The following is a 21,361-nucleotide window of genomic DNA, read 5'->3' as shown; positions in this document are numbered from 1 at the left end:
TCCCCTGCAGTTGGCAGGTGGATTTTTAACCACTGGACCACCAGGGAAATCCTGATCCACGTTTATTGAGTGCAGGCATTCGAAGGCATTGAAGCATACCGTGGCCAGTTGGTGAGAAACAGTGGCTTAAATATATCCTCCTCTGTGGACAAAGAGCTTCCGTGGCTTTCCAGATGTCTGACTATCTTGAACATGAGGTCAAGAACCAAATTATTCTTTAAAATGATTGCCAAATATCCTGTCTTAAATTTCCTTTTTATTTGTATATGCCTTTTCACCTAAGCCCTGCAGAATGACTTTTTCATATGTGGGTGTTAAATGTGATTCATTTCACTGCGTGAGAAGAAAAATATGTCAGATGATATTACTATTTTTCTGTGTCTTCCAACCTGACCACTTGTGGTTCTAAAATAAAAGTCTCCACGATGTTGAGTGGCAGTAAGAGTTAAAGTGTTTTCTCTATTTTCCGTTAGGCACAAGCAGTTTTTTTTGGAAAACAAGTTGTAAAGTTATTTCAGGGGTAGGATATGGGGCTTGGCCCTTCTCAAAGCCTGCAGCTTGGTGGCCAAAGCAGCAACAGCACAGTATTTAAAGTCTCCTATCCTCTTTAAGATGTTTGTTTAAAGGATTCTAGTGTTTAAAGCTCCTGGCTCTGGAGCCTAGAAGCCTGGGGAGGAGGTTTTGCTGACAGTGCAAACACAGCTGTTTTGAGTTCTGGTCTTGGTCATATACGGGCATTCCTGGAGCCTTCATTCGACAGCTTTACCAGCAACATGGAATCCTGGCATTTCAGAATCCCAAGCCAGGGGAGCTCCCTGGTGGTTCAGTGGTTAGGGCTCCACACTTCCATTGCACGGGACACGGGTTCAATCCCTGGTCAGGGAACTAAGATCCCACAAGCCACATGGCAAAAAAAAAAATCCCAAGCTAGGCAGCCAACCACGTGGCCTCATTTTCTGTTCTGTACAGGACATCATGTCTGCCCCGCATGTAACGTCACCATTTCTCAACTCTGAATTCAAGGTATTGCATGGGCTCATGAATACTGTCTTGCCATTTATTTCAGAGTTTTCACTTTTAAGGCACTATCAGTGGCTTATATTTTATTTCATTTTACTTTGACTTTAACAGCTGCCCCCACCAAAAAAAAAAAAAAAAGATTCAAGTAATACCTAAAATCCTAGGATCATCCAGATGCCAAAAGCTATACTGGCATCCCAGGTCCTTGAGGAAGATATACCCCTAGCATTAGTGATCAGCTTTGTAGGGGGATCCAGTCCTAACTTTTGAAATGGTTTTAGCTCTTTTTCTTAGTGATTTTTAAAAAGAAATAAATAGCAAATATCTAGGTCTTAAGGAGCAAGCAAAGTATTGTCTTAATGAGACAAGTATATGAATGAATGAATCCCCGAGTACAGGGCATACAGAGTACATTTTCCCATAGCCCAGTGTTTGAAGGCAGAGTTCCAGCCTCCGGCTCTAGCTCTGTGATATTTTCCCAAGGCTGGGGCAGCTGTGGATGTAGACGTGGGTCCTAGCAGTGCGCCTGCTAGGAGTTTATCCACCGCCATGGATATAAAACATTATATTAAACTTTTCAATATAACAGAGAACATATTTGTTTTTTTAATTGGAGGATAATTGCTTTACAAAGTTGTGTCGGTTGCCCCTCTTGAGCCTCCCTCCTACCCCCACCCCGGCTCTCTAGGTTGTCACAGACTGCCGGGCTGGGCTCCCTGTGTTATAAAGCAGCTTCCCACTAGCTATGTATTTTATACATGGTAATTTATATATTTCAGTATTACTCTTTCAATTCATCCCACCCTCTCCTTTCCCAACTCTGTCTGTTCTCCACATCTGTATCTCTCTTCCTGCCCTGCATATAGGTTCATCAGGACCCTTGTCCTAGACTCCATAGGTAAGGGTTGATATATGATATTTGTTTTTCTCTGACTTACTTCACTGTGTATAACAGGCCCTAGGTTCATCTACCCCAGTTCGACTGACTCAAATTCATTCCTTTTTATGGTTGAGTAATATTTCATCGTATATATATACCACAACTTCTTTATGCATTCATCAATTGATAGACATTTAGGTTGCTTCTAGGTCCTGGGTATCATAAACAGTGCTGCAGTGAACATTGGGATACATGTGTCTCTTTGAATATGCAGATAATCTATTTGTGATGGATATAGTGCTTCATATGAAAAATTCAGTTTTTATCCTAATCCAGCTAGGAAATCCATCACAAGTAGGATTTTAGACTATCCAAGGCAAAAACTTGCATCTCCTCCCAATATTTTATTCCCTTCCTTCTCAACATCTGGAAATTAGTATCAGTTGGTATTTTGTGTTGACTGTGAGGTCTGCATTTTTATGACATTTTAAAAATAAGCCATAAAAAAATTTAAAAAAAAAAATAAAACAAGCCATGATTCTTTGTGGAGGGGGTGAGGATATTCAAGTGTAGCTTAGGTTCAGAGAGAAATAGCCAAACACCATATATTACCTGACCCCAGAAAGAAAGAAGATTCATGAAAAGCTGTCACCCCAGGTAAAGGAGTCTTGGATTCATGTCAGGAGGGGAAGAGAGAATCATATGTCTTTGGAATTCTGTTGGCAACCAGAGGAGGGTGTTCTGGAAGAAATACAACTCTCTGCCACATGGGTCTGTCGGAACATTCAGAACAGGAAGACAGGCCCTGGAATGGGCACCATTTCCTGGCCATGGGTGGACTCATTTCCCATAACTTGCGAGTACAGCACCAACCCGCCATGAGTGATAGAGTGACACTGGTTATTGGCAAATCCATAGAGAGAATAAAGAACTTCTAAAGCACTTGAATTTCCCGACAGATCTTCCTCATTATTTTGATTTCTTAATGTCAAACATAGAACATGAACAAAACTGAAGTAGTTGTGTGGTGGGGGGGGAGGGGGAATTACTTTTATTTTTGCCCTTATTCCAAATAAATCAGATTTCTGTTTGTTTTGGCCTATTGTCAGAATCGTTCCACTAGAACCTTCCATCGTGCTGCATGCTTTACAGAGGAACATACAGGCCACCTTCCCCACTAACAATCTCTTAAGACATTTTTTCTCAACTACACAAAGGAGCTAAGTTACCTTTTTGAAGGTGAAGGTGAAGGTGAAGTCACTCAGTCGTGTCCGACTCTTTGTGACCCCATGGACTGTAACCTACTAGGCTTCTCCGTCTATAGGATTCTCCAGGCAAGAATACTGGAGTGGATTGCCATTTCCTTCTCCAGGGGATCTTCCCGACCCAGGGATCGAACCCGGGTCTCCCGCATTGGAGGCAGACGCTTTAACCTCTGAGCTAACCGTTTTTAAAGGAGATCCATCTTGCAGTAAAAACTCACCCTCTGTCTTTCCTAAATGGGTAGGCTGTTTAATGAGTCTCCTCAGGTTAAACAGGAAAAAAAAAAATCAAATTATGGATATAAGATCACAGGATCGGTTCAGAAGTATGAATAGAGTTGGGAAGATATCTCCCCATGGCCAGTCTTACTGGCAGCCAGGGTCAACCTGATACATAGATTGAGTGGAGGTGGCTTCTTAGAATGAGGTAAAGGTCACCAGGCAGGACACTGTCACCCTAGAATCCCTCCCTTCTAGTCTCTGCTGGACCCAAAATGTTAGCACTAATGCAACAGGCTTTCTTTTTTTATATACATAAAAATATTTATTTATTTATCTTTGGCTGGGCTGGGTCTTTGTTGCCGCAAGGGCTTTCTCTAGTTGGGGCAAGCAAGGGCCACCCTTCCTTGCTGTGTGCAGGCTTCTCATTGCAGTGGCTTCTTGTGTGCTCTAGGGCACGTGGGCTCAGTAGCTGCGGTTCCCAGGCTCTAGAGCACGGGCTCAGTAGTTGTGATGCATGGGCTGAGTTGCTCCTCAGCGTGTGGGATCTTCCTGGACCAGGGACTGAATCTGTGCCTGCCACATTAGCAGGTGGATTCGTTACCACCAGGGAAGCCTGCGGGGTTTTTGACCCATGAGGCACATTGATTTGAGAAACACTTGCTAGATAATGACTGTGGCCTGTAATCTAGCTACTAGATGGGGAAGGGTCCTCGAAGAAGAACAAGGACTAAACATCACAGAAGGAGGGAAAACTTCCACCTGGAGTGACCTGGGAGGATTACATGGTGGGTGAGCAGGAATTTTCCAGATGGATATGGGCAGAGGGAATTCTGAGAGAAGAAATTTGCACAGGTGCAGAGGAGGATGAATCAACACACGTGAGACCAGGTCCTGGAAGCCTTGACACCAGAGGACCAAGAGGGTATCCTGGAGCAAGTGGGGTCCCGAGCTGAATGCAAGGAAGACAGATGTGTGAAAGATGCAGAGTGAGATGCATGGAGAGGGATCATGTAGGAAGAGCAGTTGAGAGGTAACCGTAAAAATCTACCAGAAAGACAGAGGGGGTGGGGGAGAGAGGAAGAGAGAACCCGGCGCTAGGATGGTGATGAGACGGCTGTGATGATGCAGTGGGATAAGAGATGACGGGAGGAGGGCATGAACAGCAGAGGTGACGAGGTCAGTGTAGACACGCCAGGTTGGAGATGCTGGCTGGACATCCCAGAGAAAATGGACCATCCACGAATGGGATGGAGATGAGGACCCAGAGGCCTGGAGAGCTGATGGTAGGGAGGAGTCAACAGGAGCAGATGGACAAAAGTCAGTAAGATGGATTCAGGAAGAAGGTGTTTCACCCTGAAGTCTCTGACTTTTGGGGCAGATAACCCTAAAAGGAACACACTGAAGCCAGCGCTAGCCCTAGTGCATGCTAGTTTGGCATAAACTCACTTACAGCTCCGTAGAGGGTCTGGCCTGAAAGTCCAGGGGCAGTGTCATGGGTAGGCTCAAGGGGGCAAAGCTGAGCCCAGGACCTACGTTTCTGCAGAGGAAGGGCAGAGATGGAGGGCTGGCCGTGGCCGTGGCTGGTATGTGGATGCAGTGATGTCCACCAGGGCCTGGGGCGAGAGGGAACAAAGGTAGGAAAGGCTGCTTCACCGTTGTGTCCTGACCAGCCAGTGGGGAGGTGTGCTGGTGAAGAGGAACAGGCAAAACTGAGCGTGGGAGCCCCGCCAATCCTGCCTCTGCCCCGCACTTTCATCCTCCCAGCCTCCAAGGCTCTGGGCTTCCATCCAGAGAATGGGTGCGGAACTCTTACGCTTATTCCTGTAGAATAGCGAGATCTCAGATGCTCTGAGATTCCAGGCAGCGGACTGTTTGAGCACAGTGTCCTCCACGATGTGTTCATTTCAACACGAGAAGCCCCTGAATTCCTGCCCCAGCTCCTCCCCCTGATGGTAACTGGACGTGTCTTACTCCCATGGGTGTGCTATGTCAGTCACTCAGTTGCTCAGTTGTGTCCGATTCTGCGACCCCATGGACTGTAGCCTGCTAGGCTCCTCTGTCTATGGGGATTCCCCAGGCAAGAATACTGGAGTGGGTAGCCATTCCCTTCTCCAGGGGATCTTCCTGACCCAAGGATTGAACCCAGGTCTCCTGCATTGCAGGTGGATTCTTTACCACTAGTGCCACCTGGGAAGCCCCATTCCCCTGGGTAGATCTGTCTTGAGTTGCTCAATAACTCTGAACAAAGAGCTTTGTGTCTCTGGCCCTGCATGTCCTCAGATGTGCTGTGGGAATCCTATGCCATAGACGAATGTCACGTGACATACTGTATGTGAAAGTACTTCACCCTGTCATGTGCATACAAATTCTGGTTGTGATGTCGATGTTACTCTTGAGAATTCAGAGAGAACAGGACACCCCCACGTTAAGGGAACCGCCTTTTGGAGCAAAGAGAGATGAGCAAGTATTTGCTTCTCTTCCCCCAACCCCCTCCCTGCCTTTTTAAGGGGGAACTGCTTTTTCCTCTGGAGGAAAACAATTTTTTCCCCCCTTGCCAGTGAGATGCTGCACCTGTTTCTTTCTTTAGTCTACCTTCCCTGTGTGCTGTGCTTAGTCGTTAAGTTGTGTCTGATTCTTTGCAACTCCATGGACTGTAGCCCACCAGGCTCCTCTGTCTACGGGGATTCTCCAGGCAAGAATACTGGAGTGGGTTGCCCTGCCCGCCTCCAGGGGATCTTCCCAACCCAGGGATCAAACCCAGGTCTCCTGCATTGCAGGTGGATTTTTACAGTCTGAGCCACCAGGGAAGCCCAAACCCTATTTGCATTATTAGATGCATTTGATGCACCGTTTGCATCACTGGGAAAAATGAAACTGGTCCTCCTCAGCTGGCCCTGAGAGCACCCCCAACATAGATCTCCCGTCCCGGTGATCTGGTCCACAGTGAGGCCCGGCCCTGAGGACCTCTGTGTTCCCGCAGCACCATTGGAGGGACAGGAGCACCACAGGGGAGGACCAGAGAGGAGAGGCCCGGCTGGTGCAATGGGGGAATCACAGGACACTCTCTCAACACTCCGTGGCATCTCTTTAGTCCAATTCAACCCCTTACCCCACACCTTACATGGTGCTTGTCATACAACAGGTAGTTAATAAATATTTATCAAATCGATGGAATGAGGAGGAAATAAGAGAGAGGTCATCTCAAGGAAATGCAACCCACTCCAGTATTCTTGCCTGGAGAATCCCATGGACAGAGGAGCCTGGTGGGCTACAGTCCTTGGGGTTGCAAAGACTCAAACATGACTGAGCGCACACACACGCACACACAGACACACACACATATAGCAATCCTAACCCACACAGCCTTCCTGCTGTGAAAAAACGGTCCCAGATGACCAGAGGTGTCCCAGATTTCACGCTTATACCTTTTGTCTTCTTTTTATGTTTCAGGTCCTCCTGGCCCCAGGGGTCCAAAAGGTGACCGAGGACAGCAGGGACCCCCAGGCCCCACTGGCAACAAGGGGCAGAAAGGAGAGAAGGGGGAGCCGGGCCCACCTGGCCCAGCTGGTGAGAGGGGCCCAATCGGGCCAGTTGGCCCCCCTGGAGAGCGCGGCAGCAAAGGCTCCAAAGGCCTGCAAGGCTCCAAAGGCTCCCGAGGGTCTCCTGGGAAGCCTGGCCCTCAGGGCCCCAGTGGGGACCCAGGCCCCCCCGGCCCGCCGGGCAAGGATGGACTCCCAGGCCCTCAGGGCCCCCCCGGCTTCCAGGGACTACAGGGCACTGTGGGGGAGCCTGGGGTGCCTGGGCCACGGGGGCTGCCAGGCCTCCCTGGGATGCCAGGCATGCCAGGTATCAAGGGTCCCCCTGGTCCCCCAGGCCCCTCAGGGGCGGCAGTCCCCCTGGCCCTTAAGACCGAGCCAACCACAGCACCTGAGGACAACGGTGAGTCTGAGCCCCTCACACCCAGGATGGGGGTGCTCCCCGTGTTCACCTCACACACCCAATCTTATTAGCAGTGAAGGCATCACACAGGGTGGGCTTCCGCCCCTGCTGCTCGCCTAGCCCCTCACTAGGCAGCATCCTTCAGGCACGCGTGTTTATCCCTAAACAGCATCAGCTCCTCTAGCGCTCATTTATCATTAGCTAAGTCGGGTCCTCAGGGACAAACTGGTCCCAGACGTTGAATTCAGGAAAATCTGAGGCTGGCCACCCCAGAGCCGTCCCTGTCTTCATTCTCTGCCTTTCACCTGGGGATGGTCAACCCTTAGTTAACGTGCAGATGGAACTTTCTGTTCCTGAAGCCAGCTCGCGTTTCTTTTTGAGAAGGTATTATGGCACCTTCTCATCCTTTGATAATGAAAGCTTTGGGTTTGCAACCAAGCCTGTCTTTCTCCCCTTGGACTCACAGCCGATTCCGCTTGGTTTCCTGCAGTCCCCCTTCGTTGCATTTTCCTGTGAGCCTAGCTCTCCCAGCCTCTTGTTTACAGGTTCTGTGTGATCCCGGGCTGATGGGGACCACCTGAGCCTGTGCTGCTTGTTATTTCTGTGTCTGTTACTTCTGTCATTGTGAAGACTAATCCAGACACAAAGGCCTGCTTAAGTGGTTTTAACCACCACGTGTCCTGCAGGCCACCTACTTCCTCGAACTGGTCTTGGCCCCTAGAATGTTCAGGAACATCAGTCATAGACTCAGCATATGGGCAGTGGGGAAGCCGGGCTGCAGCTATGCCTCCTAAAGGCATAGTGTTTTCAGTGTGTGTGTGTTTCCATTGGCATTTTTAAACTTTCCATTCCTAGGCTGCCTGCCTTACTGGAAGAACTTCACAGACAAATGCTACTATTTTTCGACTGAGAGAGACTTTTTTGAGGATGCAAAACTTTTCTGCGAAAGAATGTCTTCACATCTCGTTTTCATAAACACGGGAGAGGAGCAGGTACGTGTGTGGCATTCTTAGGGTTGGAGAAAACTGTAATTTAAGGATCGCTGACATCTGGAAAGTGCATGCTTATTCAAAGATACCATAAATTCATAGTCACAGAAACACCGAGGGCCACATGATTGAGATTTGGGCTTTATCCAGGGACAGAAAGCATTCACGGCATGGGGGTTGGGTCCTTGTGCTAGCACCTGGAAGCTCTTGCTTTATCAAGCCTGGAGCTGTGTGGCTTTTCCCAGAAAGAGTGGGAAGCCTGCAGGTCGGTACAAGTCTCCTATGGAGAGGCAGAGAGCCCTGAGCACTGGAGGGGTGGGGCCGAATGCCAGGGTCCAGACATGTGGCCTTAACAGGGTCAGGAAGGGCAGATATGGTCCTGGGACAAAGCCCACACATAATAACCACTCATTTGGTTCCTAATGTGTGCCAAGCATTTTCTCCTATAAACCTCACCACACCCCAGGAGCCTGTGGGTAATATTATCCCCATCTTACAGACAGGAAAACTGAGGCCCCACAAAATTTGAATGATTAATATATGAGACAAATAAATGCAGAGCTGAGACTGAAACTGAGGTCCATCTAGCAATAACACCAGTGCTTTCTCTTTAATGCCGCACTGTCACAGGGGCCTCCTTTCTTTCCCCTGCATGTCTCCGGCAGATAGGACCCTGAAAACGGATGCTTCTTCAGTAATTGACTGGAAATGAGCATCCATAAGACAGGGGTCAGGCGCCTGGGCCTGACCCCAGCTCAACCACTTGTCTCCTTTATTAGGCTGGTGGTTGTAATGCCTCGAAGACATGTTACATGTGACACACTGGACATGGGACCCGGTCAAGAGGAAGGGCTTGATAGTGCCGTGGCTGTTACTATTATTAGAACATCGGAGGGAGGGGTTGTGGGAGGGGTGGAGCCTGGTGGGATTCATGAGTGATCTGGATAGTTTAGGAGTATCGCTTATAAACTTGTAAGAGGAAAATATATCAAAGACTGCCCCGCACCCCCACCCCACCACCACCAAAAAAAACCCCAGGGCAAAACAAGTGCAATAAAAAGAGGATAGCAAAATAGAGCACAAGTTATGACAGGCATCCTCTCCGAAAGTGTCCCTCATTTCTAAATACTGAAAGTCCCCCAAACATCTGTTCAAGAAATAGTAACGCACCATCTATGATTTTATTTTTCAGCAATGGATCAAAAAGCAGATGGTGGCGAAAGAGAACTACTGGATTGGCCTCACGGACTTGGAGCGGGAGAATGAATGGAGGTGGCTGGATGGGACATTTCCGGAGTACAAGTGAGTCTCAGAAACGTCCAGGTTGCTGGTCAGGCTCTCGCTGGTCTGTTTCTTCCTGAACGACCTTGTGTCCAACACAATCCTCACACTCAGCCTCTGGGTACCAGCTGCATGTTTATTTCCATGGAGGGAAATCAATATGGGGTAAAAGTCAGGTTTTTTCCTCTTCTCGCGGAGTGAATTTTTCTTCATTTCTACCAAGAAAAACAAAAAAACAAACGAAAATACAGACTCATAAAACTGCCCAGGGCGGTAGGGAGAGAGATGGCAAAGTGTGCTCTTTAAGTGCTGCCGGAAAAGCCAAGGAAGCCCGGCTCCCCCAGCTCGGTCGAGCTCCCCAGATGTGTTTCCAGCATGGGCAGGGCGCTCCCTTCACGATGACACTGTTGGTGTCCCAGCCCTCACTGGGCTTCTGGCCAGAGTGTGGGGATGAACTACGAGTTGATGACTCTCCTACACATAGAAAGTTCAAGTGTACCACGAACGAAGGCCCTTGTGGGACGACCATCTCCCGCAGGTTTGAAGGGTCCCCGTAAGTCCAGTGTGATCTAGTTCTATAAAGGCAGCAACAGAGAACAGAAGCAGTTCATAGAACCTTCTCAAAGCTCCCAGGGGTACAGAAATGTCCATGAGCCTCACCAGACCCCAGTGTCCACTCCTGTCCTAATCCCACCCCAGGGTCTGAAGAGGATGAAATTGCGCCCATTTCAATTTCACCTCTTCATCCTCCTCTTGCTTTGCATCTAGTAGATGCAGAAATGTGAAACTGTGGAACACACACTGTACCAAATAGGGCAGAATTTATATAAAACCCACCAGAGGAGACATGTCCTACAGAGGCTCAAGCAGGCGTGTGGGCATCTTGGCTTCAGGACTGTGTCCTGAGCTGGAGTAGCCACAGCATCCTTGGAACCTGGAGAGGAGAAGCTGAGGGTGTTTCAGGTCCAGGACAATGTCACGGGCATCAGGGCTGGAACAGTTGTGGTCAAGGACAGGAAGATGGGCTCGAGGGGTGGAGGGGTGAGGTAGAGTTTCTGTGTGTGTGTGTGCGCGCGCGTGCCTGTGTGTGTGGGTAGACAGCCTTCTTTATGCTTTTAAATCCTCTACGTGAAAAGCATGATTAGAGGATATAGATGGGAAACCAGAGTAAGGCCATTTCTTTTAAAGGATTTTTTTTAAGTATTTATTTATTTGCCTGCATCAGGTCTTAGTTGTATCATGTGGGCTCAGTAGCTAGTGGGCTTAGTTGTTCCATGCCTTGTGGAATCTTAGTTCCCCGACTAGGGATCGAACCCACAGTCCCTGCATTGCAAGGTGGATTCTTAACCACTGGACCACTGAGGAATCAACCACCCAGGCCATTTCTTTTAGAATAGCAACCAAACATTGAGGTGGAACATTTGAAGATTTGGGGTTAGCGCCAAAGGTGAGCCTCAGACTGCCCCCAGGACAAATGGATATCTCTTTCCTGGCTCAGCAGATAGCCAGTCTGCTCCCTGTACACCCATCCTCGGTGGGAGGAAGCTACACCACATCCTGGCCCTCGGAAATGTGGCTAACACCCAAGGAAGTTATCCATCACGGCAAGGATACACTTCAGGAGACTCAAAGCAGTTGTGAGAGTTGTCATCTACAACCAGAGCGGTGGAGGGACTTCCCTGGTGGTCCAGTGGCTACCACACTGTACTCCGAATGCAGGGGACCCGGGTTCAATCCCTGGTCAGGGAACTAGATCCCACATGCTTACAACTAAGAGTTCACATATACTGCAACTAAAAGATAAGAACAAAACAAAGATCTGGTACAAATAAAGAAACAAAAGATTCCACATACCTCAGTTAAAACCCGATTCAGTCGAATAAACAGATAAATAATTTTTTTAAATAAAAAAGTCAGAGCAGTGGAAGTGGGGAGGGGAGGCCTCAGTTAAAACCTGATGCAAAGAAATAGATAAATTTTAAAAAATAAATAAAATCAGAGCTGTGGAAGTTGGGACAGAAGGCAGAGAATACTAAGGGAAAGATAAACGTGTCACTTTGACAGTCAAGAGTATGGATGATTTTTTTAAAGGAGTCAGTGGGGAGCTAAAAAAAATAATAACTTCAGTCTCCTCCACATTTCTCACGGTCATAAAAAAAAAAGGTCTGGGTTAGACTCACTAAGAAATTCAATCTGAAGCCCTCCTCTAAGCACAAACTGGGTTGGCCCATGTGGAATGGATTGAGCAGGGACAGTAGCACCCCTGCCAGCTCTCCCAGGGTGGAATTTTCTCCTGTCTCCCAGGCTCCAGCAGGAAGTACTGATTGGGATGACAGCCCAGCCTTGATACCTGGGATAGGAAAGAATCACATCACCAGACACCTTCGGGGAGCTCTGTTCCCAGCCACAACTGCACAGCACCCCAGCCAGGGCCCAGACTCTGCTTCTTGTTTTCCACCCAAAGGAACACACAGACATGTAAAAATCCCTGGGATCAGATTTTAAAAGCAAGAATAAATTAGGCAGACATATTATGAGGCCTCAATAGCCGAAGGCTAATTGAACTTGCCATATAATAATAAACACGCCACAAACAAGACAAAGAGCCAGTGCAGCAAGGGAAGGGAGTATCTGCCCTGGAGTTCACCAGGTCTGGGTTCCAGGCCTTCAACCAGCACCCAGCAGCTACGTGACCCTGTGTAAGTTACCCAGCCATGTGAACCTCCATGCCCTCATCTAGAAGTGAAGATTACAGAAGCACTGACATCGGTATTGTAAACATTATATGAGATGATACATATCAAGCACCAATGACAGTGAGCCCACGGGAAGTGCTCAAGAAATGCTATCTGCTAGTATTTGTATTATTACTCCTATTACTTGTCTAAGGCAGAACGCCAAAGAATTGATGCCTTGGAACTGTGGTGCTGGAGAAAACTCCTGAAAGTCCCTTGGACAGCAAGGCAATTGAACCAGTCAATCCTAAAGGAAATAAGCCCTGAATTCTCATTGGAAGGACTGACGCTGAAGCTGAAGCTCCAGTATTTTGGTCATCTGATGCAAACAGTCAATTCACTGGAAAAATCCCTGATACTGGGAAAGATTGAGGGCAGAAGGAGAAGAGGGCATCAGAGGATGAGATGGCTGGGTGGCATCACCAATGCAATGGACATGAATTTGGGCAAACCAGGAGATAGTGAAGGACAGGGAGGCCTGGCGTGCTGCAGTCCATGGGGTCACAAAGAGTCGGACACAGCTGGGACTGAACAACAACTCCTGTTGTCATCCCCATCATCATTTTCATGTTGATCAGTTGCTAAGTTGTGACCCTATAGACTAGCTTGCCAGGCTTCTCTGTCCATGGGATTTCCCAGCACAGGGTACCCAACACAGGTACCTCCCCATGTACTCAGACTCACCTGCACCCTTCTTCTCTTTGCTTCTGTGGCTCCATGCCCGGTCCATCACTTCCCTTTCCCCTGCCGTACACAGTGGTTTCTGGACCTGGCCCCTCCCCATGCCTCACCCAGGTTACAGAAGAAATCAGCCTCCCTACTTTGCTCTTACCTTTTCTCCCCTTCTGAAATTGTTTCAGGCTGTTGGGGGTACTATTAAGGAGGAAATAGAAAAGGGATGAAAGGCTCTCTCCTCTGTCTCTTGCCCCTACTTGAATTTTTATACTGAGAGCTAGTTGAGGAAGATGGTGCTGGAGTAACCAGACAAAAAGCAACAGTGACATGGATTGGATGCTGAAAGTTTAAGGTACACGTGGACTTGAGCAAAGGTTTATTTCCAGCAAAACATACAGTCTGACGCGCTGTGTCTCGGGATGGTACCTAGGAACAGGTTTCCAAGGGCTTTGGGTCCACCCACCAATGCACTTCCAAGAGAAAGACTGGCGAGCTGACACGTGTTGCCAAGATTTTATTTGCCAACCAAGGACATGGGTTTTAAAAATCACCCATTGGGACTTGCCCAGCGGTTCAGTGGTCAAGACTTCCAGTACAGGGGGCATGGATTTAATCCCTGGTTGGGGAGCTAAGCTCCCACATGCCACAGAGTGCAGCCAAAAAGACAAAAATCATCTATCAACAAATCTCAGCACAAAACAACAAAAACAAAATCAAAAAAGACAGTTGGCCATCACCCATACATACACACAGAGTTGTCCTCATTTTTCTCTTTTCACAACAGACCTGTGAAACTTCATTCTTGACCAGCTGGTACCAGTCCCCTGGCTGGACACTGGGATCTGCTGGCCCACGGTCTCATGATAACATTCAGTGAATTATCCTGGAGTATCCACCATGGCCCAGCCCCTGTGCCAGCCTGGAAAGTCTTGTCTAGAGTTTTGGGCACAGTATGAGTGAGAGATACTGTTCCATTCATGTAAAAATAGTCTGATTTGCAGGACCCTGTCACAATCAAGAAGACAGACACCTTGACCCTAAATGTGCATATGGTGAAGAGAAGGGCTTCAGATGAGCTTTCAGTGCTCTCTTCTCAGTAATTAATAGAATCAAATAGACAGAAAAACCAAGAGGAACGTAGCAGACACTATCAACTAACTTCCCCGGTGGCTCAGTTGGTACAGAATCGCCTGCAATACTGGAGACCACCTGTAATTAGGGGACCCGGGTTTGATCCTTGGGTTCGATCCCTGGGTCGGGAAGATCCCCTGGTGAAGGAAATGGCAACCCACTCCATTTCTTGCCTGAGAAATCCTGTGGACCAAAGGAGCCTGTCAGGCTACAGTCTATAGGGTTGCAAGAGTCGGACATGACTTAGGGACTAAACCAACCAACCAATCAACTAACTTGACTTCATTGATATTTATGGAACCTTTCACCCAACAACACATTCTTTTCAGGTGCATATGGTACATTCACCAAGATCATCAAACAAATGCTGGGTCATCAAAAAAGTCTCCAAAAATTAAAAAGCACTGGAAGAGAAACTTTGGCTTCATCTTATGCCATAATCACTCACTCTTCATGCGACTCTGGCTTTGGCCACTAGAGAGAAACCTCTATAGTGGGAGAAAATTCAATCGCAAAGAAATGCTTCTCGCTACTAAGATTTTCCTGTCTTGAGGCCAGGCTCTTACCAGAAGAATTTTCTCAGCCATGAAGCCTCCGTCAATCTTGCGGTTGATGAGAAAGTACTAAGTTGTGTGGTTGGGAGGGGCTGATTGCCAAGCTTGAAAGTTTGTGCTCTACCTCCATGAGGATAAACCCAGAACAGGGAGGGTGGGGATGGGGAGGGGGTGCTTCACACCCACCAGCTGAGATGCTTCTTGATTCCAGCTCCTGGAAGAGTGAGTCTAGGTTCTTCCGTGGTCCCCGGTGTACTCAGAATACACTGTCCAAGTACATAACGCTTGTTGCTATCCAACCACTTCTGCAACTCGTGTGTTAAAATATGGGATTCAAGAATTCGGCACCCAGGCTTCAGCCATTTCTCTCTCCAGAGTCTATCTGTGGAGTGAGGTTTAGGCACTATTTAAGCTGGAATTCTTCTCCAGAACATATGCATTCTGTTTCTCTGACATGCTCTGCACTGTTATAAGCATGCAGACAGGAGGGATTGACCATAAATCACTCTGTGTGATTTTAGCTTTTTCAAAGAGATGCTGGGAGACCATATACAAGACAAACTACCCCTGCAGCCTGGCTTCAAGCTACTCCATCTCCCACCCTTGCTGGTCTCACCTGGGTCACTCCACTCACAGCCACATCCTACCTTTAGTCCTGAAGGATTACTTCAAACACCACACTGAAGAATTTCCATGACCTGGAAAAAACAAATGGAGAACGGTGATAAAAATGATCTCCTTCCATTATCAATTTGTTCTCTTTCGTCTCATCTGTCCATCCCTTTTTTTTTTTGGCCATGCCACGCCAGTTGTGGGATCTTAGTTCCCCAACCAGGGATCAAACCCACGCTCATAGCAATGAAAACAGGGTCTTAATCACTGAATTGCCAGAGAACTCCCTGTAAGCCCCTTTGACCTACTGAACAAGGCAAGGAAATGCAAGGGGAAAATACTAAACAGATCGTCTATCAGAATTCCTATTTATGCAATTTTCCAATTAACTGTGAGATAAAAAATATCAAATGTCCCATCATTAATGCATCCAGAATAACAGTCTCAAATCTGGTAAGCAAAATTGGAAGGGAACCCCCTCATATAACTGTAGAAATGAAGCAAGTGTACATCCACCCCACCAAATTGCCTGGGCACCGTGGCCATTTCTAGGAAGGTCTGTCAAGGTAAGAGAGAAACACACCAAAAAAGCTTACATAAAAGTTTCCTTCCAACGTCACCTTTTCTTGGCATCACAGTCTGAGGTCTGTAACTGCTGTTTCTTGCCTAGGATGCAAGTTCTACGAGGACTGGCAGTCTGTTCTCTACAGCGCTCGTGTTGCCATCAGCTAGCTATAGCCCTTGCGTGCAGTAGACACTCTGTGGAATGAATGAGCAAATGAATGACTATTTCTGACTCTTCCACCTAAGTACCATCCCATTTATACTCATTGCTTGATGGTTTCCTCTAAAATATCTCTTCATCTCTAGATTTATCTAAGTGAGGTCATTTAAAAAAACCATTTGTTGAGTCATTTATTCGGCTGTGGCAGGTCTTAGTTGTGTCATGTGGGATCTTTTGGTGTGGTTCACACACAGACTCTCTAGTTGCGGTGCACAGAGTCTCCAGCCGTGGCATACGGGCTCAGTAGTTGTGGCATGCAGACTTAGTTGCTCTGCAGCATGTGGGATCTTTGTTCCCTAACTAGGGATCGAACCCACATCCTCTGCATTGCAAGGCAGATTCTTAGCCACTGGATCACCAAAGAAGTCCCTCACTTTTCATTTTCTTAAAAAAAAAAAAAAATCCCTAAATATACAGTTGGTGCAGGGGAGTCAATTCGACCTCATTTTCCCATCCTTTGACTGTAAATTTCGACTCCTCTTTTCCCACTGCCCTGATTTTTGCTGGTCTTGTCGTCATAAGATGGAGGGCAATTTGGTCTTTATCCTTGGGTGACTCTGGTAAGAACCTGGCTTCAAAATAGGAAAATCTTAGTAGTGAGACGTGCTTCTTTACTGTAGAACTTTCTTTGGCCTTCAGAGTCTGTACAGTGGAAGATTTCTCTCTAGTGGCCAAAGCCACTGCCACTCTGATAGAAACAGGGAGCGTGGACCAGAGTGAGCGATTACAGAGTCAGATGCTGCTGCTTGGGAAATGAGTCATCGTTTACGGGAAGCATCTCCTGCTGCAGATGTTCTTTTCAGACCCTCCGCACGAGGCAAACTTGTCCTCTCAGGAGGTGACCACAGGCTTCTGTTCAAGGACTTGGCTCTTAAAGAAAATGTAGCCTTTTGAGTTTTGACTCGTGGAAGCACATCTAGTTGATCGCTTAGAAAGAGAGGCAGGAACAGTGAACCCTGACGAGGGGGTGCTGGGAGCACCAGCAGACAAGTTAACAAGCCCCAAGTTGAGCTCATCTTAAAGACAACTTGTTTTGAAGAATCTCTCTCCCAAAAAAGGCAGTGAAATGTATGAGTCATTTTCAGTAAGATTAAATTACTATTTCTTTCTGAAGCAATTAGCTATCTGCAGCTTAGCCAGAAAACCATAACCAAGTGTTTATAGGGTCTTCTAAGTGTATATCAACGTTCTCTCCATTTTAAATATAGTAGTGTGTATATGACCTTTCCAAAGTCCCTAAATCCCCTTCCCCCTCAGCAGCCATAAAGTTCATTTGGTAAGTCTGTGGATACAAGAGTATGTATGGCTGAGTCCCTTTGCTGTTTACCTGAAACCACCACAACATTGTTAATCGGCTATATCCCAATACAAAATGAAAGGTTTAAAGTTTTAAAAAAAGGGGAGGGGTGTCTCTCTCTCTGCCTGACTCTGACTTGTTAGAGACAAGATATCAGAATGTACAAAGATTTCCTCTGAGTTCTCATAAGTGTGTGCATGTTTGTGTGAGGGTATATCATCCTCAGAATGTATATATTCACACTCAAGCCCAGAAGTCACCATTCCAGTACACATTAGAAAGCTGTCATTCATCGAGCTGTGTTGAAGACAGATTTACTTCCTCAGCAATGTGATGAAGCAGCTCCGTGAGCTGACTCTACTGTGGCCAAGATAACAAGCCTGCAGGGAGAGGCTGTGTCACACGCTCCTCTGTGAAACAGCTGCTTCTTATTCAGAATCAGAGCGTGTGCAGCTTTTTAAACAGCGCGTTTTCATTCTAGGACGCGTGACAGGCCTTGGTTTTGTTTTTTACATTTCTCTGCTGCTCTTGGGTCAAGCAAACGTCTGCGTGACTTTGCAAATAACACTCGATTTCTGTTTTCTTAAAAGAAATTGGAAAGCTGGACAGCCAGATAACTGGGGTCATGGCCACGGGCCTGGAGAAGATTGTGCTGGACTGATTAATTTGGGGCAGTGGAATGATTTCCAGTGTGAAGACATGAATCACTTCATCTGCGAGAAAGACAGGGAGAGAGGTAAGCAGTGGAAGGGATTTAAGAGAGCATTGCAGAGCTTATATCTTATTAAAGGGCAAGAGGTGAGTATAAGGGCTCTGAAAGTAGGTTCTGCAACTGGATTCCAGTCCTGATTCTGCCACTTAGTATCTCGGCAAGCTATTAACCTCAGGGAAATAATAATAGTAATCCTCTTAATGGGGTTTTTGTGAGGTCTTAAGTAAGTTAATACATGTGCCTAATGTAGAGGAAGTACTCAGTAAATTTTAGACTAATGGGTGGGCCTAGGTCATTACCTTATAATATTGTCAGGCAGTTGTTCTTTATCATATGGCACCAATGTCATATGTCTTTTCATATAACAAACTATCAGAGAAATTGGGAAAACAATACCACTTGCAATTGCATCAAAAAGATAAAATACCTAGGAATAAATTTAACCAAGGAGGTGAAAGACCTATACACTGGAAACTATAAGACATTCATGAAAGGTATTGAAGAAGGCCCAAATAAATGGAAACATATTCTGTGTTCACAGATTGGAAGAGTATTGTTAAAATGTCCATTCTACCCAAAGAAATCTACAGATTCAGTGGAATCTCTATAAGAACTCCAGTGTCATTTTCCACAGAAATAGAGAAAAAAATCCTAAAATTTGTATGGAACCACAAAAGACCCTAAATAGCCAAAGTAATCTTGAGAAAGAAGAACAAAGCTGGACATATACTCCCTGATTTCAAAATATATTGCAGAGCTACAGTAATCAGAACAGTGTGGTAGTGACATAAAAATAACACATATCTCTATCAGTGAAAGATAATAGAGAGCCCAGAAATAAACCCATGCACATACGGTCAATCAATTTATGACAAAGGAGCCAAGAATATACAATAGGAAAAGACAGTCTCCTTGATAAATGCTGCTGCGAAAACTGGACGGCTACATGCAAGAGAGTGAAACCAGACCATTCTCTTAACCTTACACAAAATAAGCTCAAAATGGATAAATGACTCAAATGTAAGATTTGAAACCATTAAATTTCCAGAAGAAAGCATAGGCAATAATCTCTTTGACAGTGATCTTGGTAATGATTTTTTGGATCTGAAAACAAAGGAAAAAATAAACAAGTGTAATTACATCAAGGGGCTTCCCCGATGGCTCAGGGGGTAAAGAATCTGCCTGCAATGCAGGAGACACAGGAGACACTGGTTTGATCCCTGGGTCAGGAAGATCCCCTGGAGTAGGAAATAGCAACCCACTCCAGTATTCTTGCCTGGAGAATCCCATGGACAAAGGAGTCTGGCGGGCTGCAGTCCATGGGGTCGCAAAGACTCAGACACAACTGAGCACAATAGCACTACTACATTTGGGATTTGAATTGAGACTAGGACGCCCCAGAATAGGCTCCTTTGAAGTGAATTTTACCTTTTATTGAATCTGAATAAGAACTTCGAGGCATTTATTTGAAAAAATAATTATTGAATGATGTATTTGGAATGTTTTCTTTAAAAACACACACTCCTTTTTCTGAATTGTCCATTAACATTGTTCTTTAAGAAGAACTAACACCCATTCTTTTTCCTCTCTTTTAGAATCAGCAATTACATTATAATGGACCATGATATCATAATAGGAGCAAACTGTCGACAGACAGTTCTCGAAGGCAAAAGATACTTCTTTCTGATTGCATCACCTTCTCATTAGATTGAGGGGGAACGCACTGAAGACCAATTACTGAAAACATTGAAAGCCCGTGTTCTCTACCATCTGCCTTGCTCAAGGACAAAGTTTGGAACAAAAGTGTTCCCCTAGTGTGATATATGGATTGTCAGTAAGCAAATGGACTGAATCACATAGATTTTTCTCAGCCAATAACCATACAGTTATGCAAATCATATCTTCCAGAGTATGGAATGCTCCAGTCAAAAAAAAGATTATCATTGGTTGTTGAGCTTTAGGAAGAACTGAAAACATACACCGTGTAAATGGTACCTTACATTTCTATTGATAAAATCCCAAATGTAGGAAAAATATGCAGACATACAGATATATAGGCCAACTCTTAGTAACAATATGAAATATACTTAAAGAGCTTTTAAAACTTTGTATTTTTGTACAAAATGTTTGCCTTTTTACAATTTTTTCCTTTTTATTTTTGTCATTTTACCGATATAGTACATGAAGCCAAAGAAAACAATAATGGTACTAATAAAAACTCATAGGGTTTCTTGTCAGATTTAATTCTACACAGTGGCAAAGAAATTTTTTCAGTTGTGGTTTAAAAAAATAATTAAATATATGTGTGTATGTATATTTTAATGTATCATTTTCTCAGAGGAGTCAATCACTTGAAATGTCTAGAAATGGCCCTGCAGATTTTGCCAGTGGAGGTCAAGCCTGAACATGTATGTGGCTCAGTCAAGAGGGCTATGCCTCCAGCCCATCACCAGCCAACACCCTTGCTGTGTGTCTGCCAGGCTCAGAGAAATGGTCAACTCAGGATGTGCTTTTACTTCATTTTGGCAGAGTCGGGGGTGGTGGAGAGGCATCTGTTGGGAAGGGTGGACTTGTATCTGGCTTTTAATAGAAGATCCTGTTTTGTGGCTGAGACATGAATACACTTGGTTTCAGGCCCATACCAGGGCAGATATTAAATGTCATGAAAGTATGACATCATATCGGCCAGAGGCAGAGATGCTAAGATGGGGACAGCTCTATGCTACCTGGAAATCTTATGTTTTCTGAAGTCAGATTCCAAAAACACAGAATTCCAACGCACATGCATGATGAAATGCAAGAACACAACCTTGGCCACTGTGTTGAACTCTTGCAAAGAACCTTTTGTCGGAGCCCATCTGCCTTCTACTCTTTAACTTGCCATGGAGAAGTCTAACATGCAATGTGCTGAAATCAGGCCTAAATGTAACTGATGCTCAAAGGTAAGATTTCCACCCACCAGATTCCCTTCCCAGGACCTCCCCAGCCATGCTGCTACCTACCCCACGTACAATGGTAAAAGAATAAAGACAGAGTTTGACTTTCACGCCTGCAGCCGTGTGGACTGTGTTGTCTCCCCCTGGTCACCGTTTATGCTGTCTCTGCAGCCCAGGAGTGGCCATCTCCTCAGCACCTGGATGCCCTGCTATCCTGTCCATGGGGTCTGGTCAGACTGGCAGGACCTGCCGTCATCTGGGCCCTGGACCCTGGTACCTCTTCAGGCTCAAGACCGTCTATAGACTAAACTCTGTCCTCATTTTCATCCTCT

General features: G+C 46.1%; 1 protein-coding gene across 1 annotated transcript in view; it reads left to right on the top strand.

Annotated features, from left to right (window-relative positions):
• Positions 1 to 21,139, top strand: part of COLEC12 (collectin subfamily member 12) — a 178,751-nt gene extending 157,612 nt beyond the window's left edge. Inside the window, exons 6-10 of the mRNA XM_052660411.1 lie at positions 6,835 to 7,323; positions 8,179 to 8,315; positions 9,505 to 9,614; positions 17,972 to 18,117; positions 19,689 to 21,139. Of these exons, the coding sequence (XP_052516371.1) occupies positions 6,835 to 7,323; positions 8,179 to 8,315; positions 9,505 to 9,614; positions 17,972 to 18,117; positions 19,689 to 19,708 (902 nt within the window). The 3' untranslated portion in view covers positions 19,709 to 21,139. The remainder of the gene's footprint in view (positions 1 to 6,834; positions 7,324 to 8,178; positions 8,316 to 9,504; positions 9,615 to 17,971; positions 18,118 to 19,688) is intronic.
• Positions 21,140 to 21,361: the final 222 nt, after the last annotated feature.

The sequence above is a fragment of the Budorcas taxicolor genome, chromosome 22, assembly GCF_023091745.1.
Source record: "Budorcas taxicolor isolate Tak-1 chromosome 22, Takin1.1, whole genome shotgun sequence".
In the NCBI taxonomy this organism is placed as follows: Eukaryota; Metazoa; Chordata; class Mammalia; order Artiodactyla; family Bovidae; genus Budorcas; species Budorcas taxicolor.
Note: the sequence above shows the minus strand (reverse complement) of the source record. Positions and strands in the feature narration are given on the sequence as shown.